The sequence below is a fragment of the Xenopus tropicalis genome, chromosome 3 (genome assembly GCF_000004195.4).
Source record: "Xenopus tropicalis strain Nigerian chromosome 3, UCB_Xtro_10.0, whole genome shotgun sequence".
In the NCBI taxonomy this organism is placed as follows: Eukaryota; Metazoa; Chordata; class Amphibia; order Anura; family Pipidae; genus Xenopus; species Xenopus tropicalis.
The window spans coordinates 1,289,023-1,298,950 of record NC_030679.2 but is presented as its reverse complement, the minus strand read 5'-3'; the positions used below and the strand labels follow the sequence as shown (position 1 = coordinate 1,298,950).

Here is a 9,928-nt window from a genome sequence, read left to right as displayed (position 1 = left end):
TGTTAATATTATACGACAAGACCTTCAGCTCGACTCTAATACCAAGAAGTTGCAGTCGATAATTATACAACGAGTCAGAGTCATAAAGCGCCATAAACTGCCCGATAAGTTTGTTTGCTAATTATTGACTGAAAGAAAATATTGGGTAACAGTAAGATTCCACCCCCCGTCCTCCTGTATATAAAGGCCCAGCGCCGGGCAGGTTGCCGTTGCATCCCAGCAGTGCATCCCACAAGTACCATCTGCTCCAGCCTAGCACCATGTCGGCCCAGTCGGACCTCATTCATATCTTCAATGGAGTCCCCTTCACTACCAAATCCTCAGCCACTCTGCTGAGATCCCTCAACAACTTCCAAGCTAGGGATGATGACCTTCTGCTGGTGTCCTACCCAAAGTCCGGTAAGTATTCCACCCCCCCCCCCGTGTCCATGGAGAGATAGATGGAGAATAGGCAACAATAGCATTGCATTGGGGGAAATATGCCCACCCTTAGGTTCCTGACTAGGCACCCATTGGCTGGTAGAGATTCTGAGGCAACACCAAAGCCCCCAACAAGTTTCAGATCTTCTGTCTTAGATAGTCTTGAACAATGTATTCACTGGATTTAGGGGTTTACAAATGGCAGTGCCCTAACAATGGTTTGAGGATTACTTGGAAGTCTTTCGTTACCCCTTCATTCTAGGCACCCATTGGCTGTTAGTAATTCAGAGGCACCTCTACAAAACCAAAGCCCCCAACAAGGTTGAGATCTTCTGGTTTAGAGAGTCTTTAACACTGTATTCATTCTATTTAGGGGTTTTCAAATGGCAGTGCCCTAACAATGGTTTAAGGTTACCCCCTTCATTTTAGGCACCCATTGGTTGTTAGTAATTCAGAGGCACCTCTACACTACCAAAGCCCCCATCAAGGTTGAGATCTTCTGGTTTAGATAGTCTTTAACATTGTATTCATTCTATTTAGGGGTTTACAAATGTCACTGCCCTAACAATGGTTTGAGGTTACCCCCTTCATTCTAGGCACCCATTGGTTGTTAGTAATTCAGAGGCAACTTTACAACACCAAAGCCCCCAACAAGGTTGAGATCTTCTCTCTTAGATAGTCTTTATCGTTGTATTGATTCTATTTAGGGGTTTACAAATGGCACTGCCCTAACAATGGTTTGAGGTTACCCCCTTCATTCTAGGCACCCATTAGCTGGCGGAAATTCTGAGGAAGCTCTACAACACCAAAGCCCCCAGCAAGGTTGAGATCTTCTCTCTTAGATCTCTCTTGTCTTTATCGTTGTATTCATTGGATTTAGGGGTTTACAAATGTCAGTGCCCTAACAATGGTTTGAGGTTTACCTGGAAGTTTATTGTTACCCCCTTCATTCTAGGCACCCATTGGCTGGCAGAAATTCTGAGGCAACTCTACAACACCAAAGCCCCCAACAAGGTCTCCATAACTTCTCCTATTGAGTTTGGAGATGTCGGAAAGCTGGAGGAACTGAAGTCCATCGCTGGCAGGAGGATCATCCCAACCCACCTGAGCTATGACATGATTCCAAGTGACTTCAAGGACAGGAAATGCAAGGTGAGACCCTTATCATGGAGTCGGTGTCCGGGCACTGAGTACCTTTGGACTTCACCTATGAATATAAGGAACCTTACGTGGGTTTTATTACTGCCTTTAATAGTATCCTAGTCTATAAAACTAAATTACAGTTCTATATTTCAAAATAATTCCTTGTTGCCCAATCTTGTTACTTCCGTTCTCACCTCAGAGACCCCCATTGTCCTTGGCCAGTTGGCAGAAATTCTAATGGGTGTGGCAAAGGGTAAATTATGAAGAAATATAAATGATTTGTTGTACCACATGTACACAAACTGGATGTTTCTCTCTCTATCTCTCAGGCTATTTACATCATAAGAAACCCAAAAGACACAGCCGTCTCCTTGTTCCACTACTACAAAGACAACCCCAACCTCCCCACCATCGAATCCTGGCACGCGTTCTACAATATGTTCCTAAACGGACAAGGTAAATACCACTGAATGTATGAGTTACTGCTATTTAGTCATTCCCAAGCTGTAGCCAATCACACACAGCAGGGTACCCCTGGAACTATAGCGGGGTGACTGTTACCCCAATGTTTCTATATATCTGTAACCTTGTTATGGGCTAAGGGGGCCCAGCCTGAAGGCCAGTTAGGGGGGGATTTGGGGGCTTATTTGTGCCCTGGGTACCCCTGGAACTATAGCAGGGTGACTGTTACCCCAATGTTTCTCTATATCTGTAACCTTGTTATGGGCTAAGGGGGCCCAGCCTGAAGGCCAGTTAGGGGGGGGATTTGGGGTGAGTGCTTATTTGTGCCCTGGGTACCCCTGGAACTATAGCAGGGTGACTGTTACCCCAATGTTTCTCTATATCTGTAACCTTGTTATGGGCTAAGGGGGCCCAGCCTGAAGGCCAGTTAGGGGGGGATTTGGGGTGAGTGCTTATTTGTGCCCTGGGTACCCCTGGAACTATAGCGGGGTGACTGTTACCCCAATGTTTCTATATATCTGTAACCTTGTTATGGGCTAAGGGGGCCCAGCCTGAAGGCCAGTTAGGGGGGGATTTGGGGGCTTATTTGTGCCCTGGGTACCCCTGGAACTATAGCAGGGTGACTGTTACCCCAATGTTTCTATATATCTGTAACCTTGTTATGGGCTAAGGGGGCCCAGCCTGAAGGCCAGTTAGGGGGGGGATTTGGGGTGAGTGCTTATTTGTGCCCTGGGTACCCCTGGAACTATAGCGGGGTGACTGTTACCCCAATGTTTCTATATATCTGTAACCTTGTTATGGGCTAAGGGGGCCCAGCCTGAAGGCCAGTTAGGGGGGGGATTTGGGGTGAGTGCTTATTTGTGCCCTGGGTACCCCTGGAACTATAGCGGGGTAACTGTTACCCCAATGTTTCTATATATCTGTAACCTTGTTATGGGCTAAGGGGGCCCAGCCTGAAGGCCAGTTAGGGGGGATTTGGGGTGAGTGCTTATTTGTGCCCTGGGTACCCCTGGAACTATAGCGGGGTGACTGTTACCCCAATGTTTCTATATATCTGTAACCTTGTTATGGGCTAAGGGGGCCCAGCCTGAAGGCCAGTTAGGGGGGGATTTGGGGTGAGTGCTTATTTGTGCCCTGGGTACCCCTGGAACTATAGCGGGGTGACTGTTACCCCAATGTTTCTATATATCTGTAACCTTGTTACGGGCTAAGGGGGCCCAGCCTGAAGGCCAGTTAGGGGGGGATTTGGGGTGAGTGCTTATTTGTGCCCTGGGTGCCCCTGGAACTATAGCGGGGTGACTGTTACCCCAATGTTTCTATATATCTGTAACCTTGTTATGGGCTAAGGGGGCCCAGCCTGAAGGCCAGTTAGGGGGGGATTTGGGGTGAGTGCTTATTTGTGCCCTGGGTACCCCTGGAACTATAGCAGGGTGACTGTTACCCCAATGTTTCTATATATCTGTAACCTTGTTATGGGCTAAGGGGGCCCAGCCTGAAGGCCAGTTAGGGGGGGATTTGGGGTGAGTGCTTATTTGTGCCCTGGGTACCCCTGGAACTATAGCAGGGTGACTGTTACCCCAATGTTTCTATATATCTGTAACCTTGTTATGGGCTAAGGGGGCCCAGCCTGAAGGCCAGTTAGGGGGGATTTGGGGTGAGTGCTGATTTGTGCCCTGGGTACCCCTGGAACTATAGCGGGGTGACTGTTACCCCAATGTTTCTATATATCTGTAACCTTGTTATGGGCTAAGGGGGCCCTAACCATAAGTTGACCTAGAACCGGTCATTGGTCCGATACCAATGAGAGACACAGTAAGCACAGAAAGTTCTGCATGAAACAAAGCCCATACAGATATATTACATTGAATCGTTAGAGTAATGAATATGAAACATTGCCAGTTGTTAATTTAACGGGCAATAAGATATAAAGGGATAATAAAGATAAGTTATCGGCACGTGGAGATATTTCCTCTCTGCGCTTCTCAGTAGCTCTCTCTCTGGTGCAACGCTCACCGGGAAGGAACGCTCATTGGCTGCCAATACGCCGGCCGGCAAATGTGTTGCAATCTCAGTACCAGGAAACGGCGTCACTTGGAACACAAGGATGTCACATAACGGTGGGCCGGCTATAACAGTGGGCCGGCTATAAGAGTGGGCCGGCTATAACAGTGGGCTGGCTATAACAGTGGGCTGGCTATAACAGTGGGCTGGCTATAATAGTGGCTGGCTATAAGAGTGGGCTGGCTATAACAGTGGGCTGGCTATAACAGTGGGCTGGCTATAACAGTGGGCCGGCTATAATAGTGGGCTGGCTATAATAGTGGGCTGGCTATAAGAGTGGGCCGGCTATAACAGTGGGCCGGCTATAATAGTGGCTGGCTATAAAAGTGGGCTGGCTATAACAGTGGGCCGGCTATAATAGTGGCTGGCTATAAAAGTGGGCTGGCTATAACAGTGGGCCGGCTATAACAGTGGGCCGGCTATAACAGTGGGCCGGCTATAATAGTGGCTGGCTATAAGAGTGGGCTGGCTATAACAGTGGGCCGGCTATAACAGTGGGCTGGCTATAATAGTGGCTGGCTATAAGAGTGGGCTGGCTATAACAGTGGGCCGGCTATAACAGTGGGCCGGCTATAAGAGTGGGCTGGCTATAACAGTGGGCCGGCTATAAGAGTGGGCTGGCTATAACAGTGGGCTGGCTATAACAGTGGGCTGGCTATAACAGTGGGCCGGCTATAACAGTGGGCCGGCTATAATAGTGGCTGGCTATAAGAGTGGGCTGGCTATAACTGTGGGCTGGCTATAAGAGTGGGCTGGCTATAAGAGTGGGCTGGCTATAACGGTGGGCCGGCTATAACAGTGGGCCGGCTATAAAAGTGGGCTGGCTATAAGAGTGGGCCGGCTATAACAGTGGGCAGACTTACTACAGATTATGATTGACTTCACTAATTGCAATGTTCTCTCTACATGCACAGTGGTGTGCGGCTCGTGGTTCGAGCACATTCTGGGGTGGGAGGAGCACAGGAACGAAATGTCAACTCTCTTCTTGTACTACGAGGCCATGAAAAAGGTGAGATTTTGTTCATTTGACTATTGATTAATTCAGCAGAAATATCCGAAGAGGGGACACTACAAATAAACAGAATAATAATAAAAATAAATATAAAGAATATTATTAAAGCTCAGGAAATAAAATGTGGGCGGAGCATAATTATCATTGTACGTTGCTACGTTTTAATCTGTTCAACTGTTTGTGTGTTGGACCGTTAGGATCTCCCCAAATCTGTTAGGAAAATCAGCTCTTTTCTCGGCATCAATCTCAGCGACAATGAAATCAGTGAGATCTGCAAAAAAACCTCGTTCGGCGAGATGAAAACCAACGTGGAGCGAGAGAACAGCGACCCAAACAGCATGGTGTGCGCTCTAACTACCAACAAGAAGCTCATCTTCAGGAAGGGTATGGGCAGATCTGTCTGTGTAGGGTGCTGATAGGGGCAAGTGGGGCCCCAAAATAAGTAGTCATGGGTAGGAACAGTTTTGGATAGCAAATATAGTAGGGCAATATGGAGACATTAAGAAAAGATGGAGACAGTGGAGCAACGTGGAGACAGTAGGGCAAGATGGAGACAGTAGGGCAAGATGGAGACAGTAGGGCAAGATGGAGACAGTAGGGCAAGATGGGGTCAGTAGGGCAAGATGGAGACAGTAGGACAAGATGGAGACAGTAGGGCAAGATGGGGACAGTAGGGCAAGATGGAGACAAAAGGGCAAGATGGGGACAGTAGGGCAAGATGGGGACAGTAGGGCAAGATGGGGACAGTAGGGCAAGATGGAGACAGTAGGGCAAGATGGAGACAGTAGGGCAAGATGGAGACAGTAGGGCAAGATGGAGACAGTAGGGCAAGATGGAGACAGTAGGACAAGATGGAGACAGTAGGGCAAGATGGGGACAGTAGGACAAAATGGAGACAGTAGGACAAAATGGGGACAGTAGGGCAAGATGGAGACAGTAGGGCAAGATGGAGACAGTAGGGCAAGATGGGGACAGTAGGGCAAGATGGAGACAAAAGGGCAAGATGGGGACAGTAGGGCAAGATGGGGACAGTAGGACAAGATGGAGACAGTAGGGCAAGATGGGGACAGTAGGGAAAGATGGAGACAGTAGGGCAAGATGGAGACAGTAGGACAAGATGGAGACAGTAGGGCAAGATGGAGACAGTAGGACAAGATGGGGACAGTAGGACAAGATGGAGACAGTAGGAGAAGATGGAGACAGTAGGGCAAGATGGAGACAGTAGGACAAGATGGAGACAGTAGGGCAAGATGGAGACAGTAGGGCAAGATGGGGACAGTAGGGCAAGATGGGGACAGTAGGGCAAGATGGAGACAGTAGAGTGAGATGGGGACAGTAGAGTGAGATGGACACAGTAGGACAAGATGTAACACTTTAATTTGGTGTTGCACAGCAACAGAAGAGACTGCCTGAGAATAGCTTGTGTCTCTTTCTCACTTTCTGGTCAATGGGAATTATTTGCCCTATAAACCTGCCCGGAGCGTACACCAATGTGACCAACTGCTTCTGTTCCAGGGACGGTCGGTGATTGGAAACAATATTTCACGCCCAAACAGAACCGACTGCTGGACGAGGAGTACAAGGCCAAGATGGATTCCAGCTGCCTGGCCAAGAGCATCGTGTACGAGTAGCAGAGCGGGGCCGATGCTGTTACAGAATCCCTGTATGTCTGAGACTAAACAAAATGTTACAGCCCCCCCATAGGAAACTATGCACCCCCAAATCCTTCCTTTAATGTTAATTAGATGCAACGTTCTTATTAATCAGAGAAATGAAAAGCACTTTATCGTTAGGGGAACAGTCCAACCCAGGTGTAATGGACACTTTCCAATTTATCATTATCTCAGGGCTGACATTTAGGGCGAAGGCTGGTTGGTTTGAAGCCCCCCCATTACTGTAGAAGTTGGGGGGCTGTGCTGGTCAATGGAGCCTCCCTGGTTAAGGCAGAGTCAAGGCTTAGTTACACCTACAGGAAAGAGCCGGTGCGGATTTATTATCTTCCCCCATCAACTGCCTCTCAGGAAGCCTGCAGTGCTCATTATATTGCTTCCCCATCCCTGCTAACATACAGCACTAGCACGTTGGTCCCATCCCAAGGCTGTTGTTTAACTTGCACTCTCTGCAGTCACTTTAGATACATTCAGCTCTGCTTATGGGCAAAAATCCTAACTTGTGTGTTGTGTTGCTTTTCTGCAAAACCGGGGAAGATTAATGGGGTGAACTGTACTGTTTGCTTTATACACTGAATAAACTATAGAACTTCTTCTTCTCATACTGAGTGTATTACTGAAATCATTACAGATATATAGAAACATTGGGGTAACAGTCACCCCACTATAGTTCCAGGGGTACCCAGGGCACAAATAAGCACTCACCCCAAATCCCCCCCTAACTGGCCTTCAGGCTGGGCCCCCTTAGCCCATAACAAGGTTACAGATATATAGAAACATTGGGGTAACAGTCACCCTGCTATAGTTCCAGGGGTACCCAGGGCACAAATAAGCACTCACCCCAAATCCCCCCCCTAACTGGCCTTCAGGCTGGGCCCCCTTAGCCCATAACAAGGTTACAGATATATAGAAACATTGGGGTAACAGTCACCCCGCTATAGTTCCAGGGGTACCCAGGGCACAAATAAGCACTCACCCCAAATCCCCCCCTAACTGGCCTTCAGGCTGGGCCCCCTTAGCCCATAACAAGGTTACAGATATATAGAAACATTGGGGTAACAGTCACCCCGCTATAGTTCCAGGGGTACCCCGGGCCCGGTAGAACACAGGGACACACACAGGGTAAGCGATGTAGATGGGGCTTTGAGTTTGTAGCAATTGCAGGAATGTCCCACTGTTTATGCTGTATTTATACCATATATAGTAACACAAGCTGCTAAGATACTTTTATTACATCCTGTGGGGGGGGGGGGGGGGGTAAGTGTATATAAGGCTAGGTGTCTGGTTCTGTTGGAATTGCTGCTGAGGGATCGGTGCTGAATATCACTAAATCTCTTATATTTATATATATTTGTGTGTCAGTTTAATCTATCTACAGGAATAACAAGGGCCGTTCCCAATAAACATGCACCAAACACTCAGTAAGTACCAACTGGCGCCACTAGGTGGCAGTAGAGAGGCACCAGGGCCACATAGTGACAGATAAGGGCCACGTGCCGCTGGGGTCTCTGGGATATAAACGTCATTGTCTGTCTGTCCTTCTCTCTCTTTCCAACTGCATAGAATTGCTTTTGTTTCCCTTGAATTTGGATTTAGTTGCATGTAAATGTCACTCATCTCCTGGGGCAAAACAGCACGGCCCCCCCATTCCCACTGAGATACAGTCAGGCCCAGCACGGCCCCCCCATTCCCAGTGAGATACAGTCAGGCCCAGCACAGCCCCCCCATTCCCACTGAGATACAGTCAGGCCCAGCACGGCCCCCCCATTCCCAGTGAGATACAGTCAGGCCCAGCACGGCCCCCCCATTCCCACTGAGATACAGTCAGGCCCAGCACGGCCCCCCCATTCCCAGTGAGATACAGTCAGGCCCAGCACGGCCCCCCCATTCCCAGTGAGATACAGTCAGGCCCAGCACAGCCCCCCCATTCCCACTGAGATACAGTCAGGCCCAGCACGGCCCCCCCATTCCCACTGAGATACAGTCAGACCCAGCACGGCCCCCCCATTCCCACTGAGATACAGTCAGGCCCAGCACGGCCGCCCCATTCCCACTGAGATACAGTCAGGCCCAGCACGGCCCCCCCATTCCCACTGAGATACAGTCAGGCCCAGCACGGCCCCCCCATTCCCACTGAGATACAGTCAGGCCCAGCACGGCCCCCCATTCCCACTGAGATACAGTCAGGCCCAGCACGGCCCCCCCATTCCCAGTGAGATACAGTCAGGCCCAGCACGGCCCCCCCATTCCCACTGAGATACAGTCAGGCCCAGCACGGGCCCCCCCATTCCCACTGAGATACAGTCAGGCCCAGCACAGCCCCCCATTCCCACTGAGATACAGTCAGGCCCAGCACGGCCCCCCCATTCCCACTGAGATACAGTCAGGCCCAGCACGGCCCCCCCCATTCCCACTGAGATACAGTCAGGCCCAGCACGGCCCCCCCATTCCCACTGAGATACAGTCAGGCCCAGCACAGCCCCCCCATTCCCACTGAGATACAGTCAGGCCCAGCACGGCCCCCCCATTCCCACTGAGATACAGTCAGGCCCAGCACAGCCCCCCATTCCCACTGAGATACAGTCAGGCCCAGCACGGCCCCCCCATTCCCACTGAGATACAGTCAGGCCCAGCACGGCCCCCCCATTCCCACTGAGATACAGTCAGACCCAGCACGGCCCCCCATTCCCACTGAGATACAGTCAGGCCCAGCACGGCCCCCCCCATTCCCACTGAGATACAGTCAGGCCCAGCACGGCCCCCCCATTCCCACTGAGATACAGTCAGGCCCAGCACGGCCCCCCCATTCCCACTGAGATACAGTCAGACCCAGCACGGCCCCCATTCCCACTGAGATACAGTCAGGCCCAGCACGGCCCCCCCATTCCCACTGAGATACAGTCAGGCCCAGCACGGCCCCCCCATTCCCACTGAGATACAGTCAGGCCCAGCACAGCCCCCCCATTCCCACTGAGATACAGTCAGGCCCAGCACGGCCCCCCCATTCCCACTGAGATACAGTCAGGCCCAGCACGGCCCCCCCATTCCCACTGAGATACAGTCAGGCCCAGCACAGCCCCCCCATTCCCACTGAGATACAGTCAGGCCCAGCACGGCCCCCCATTCCCACTGAGATACAGTCAGGCCCAGCACAGCCCCC

At 50.6% G+C, this 9,928-nt stretch overlaps 1 protein-coding gene across 1 annotated transcript; it reads left to right on the top strand.

The window, feature by feature from the left end:
- The first annotated feature begins 215 nt into the window (after positions 1–215).
- On the top strand, positions 216–7,370 carry sult6b1l (sulfotransferase 6B1-like). The gene is given in 6 exon segments (NM_001126614.1): positions 216–399; positions 1,376–1,572; positions 1,893–2,019; positions 5,001–5,095; positions 5,296–5,482; positions 6,614–7,370. Coding segments are annotated over 6 exon segments (861 nt in total). The 5' UTR covers positions 216–260; the 3' UTR covers positions 6,730–7,370.
- Positions 7,371–9,928: the final 2,558 nt, after the last annotated feature.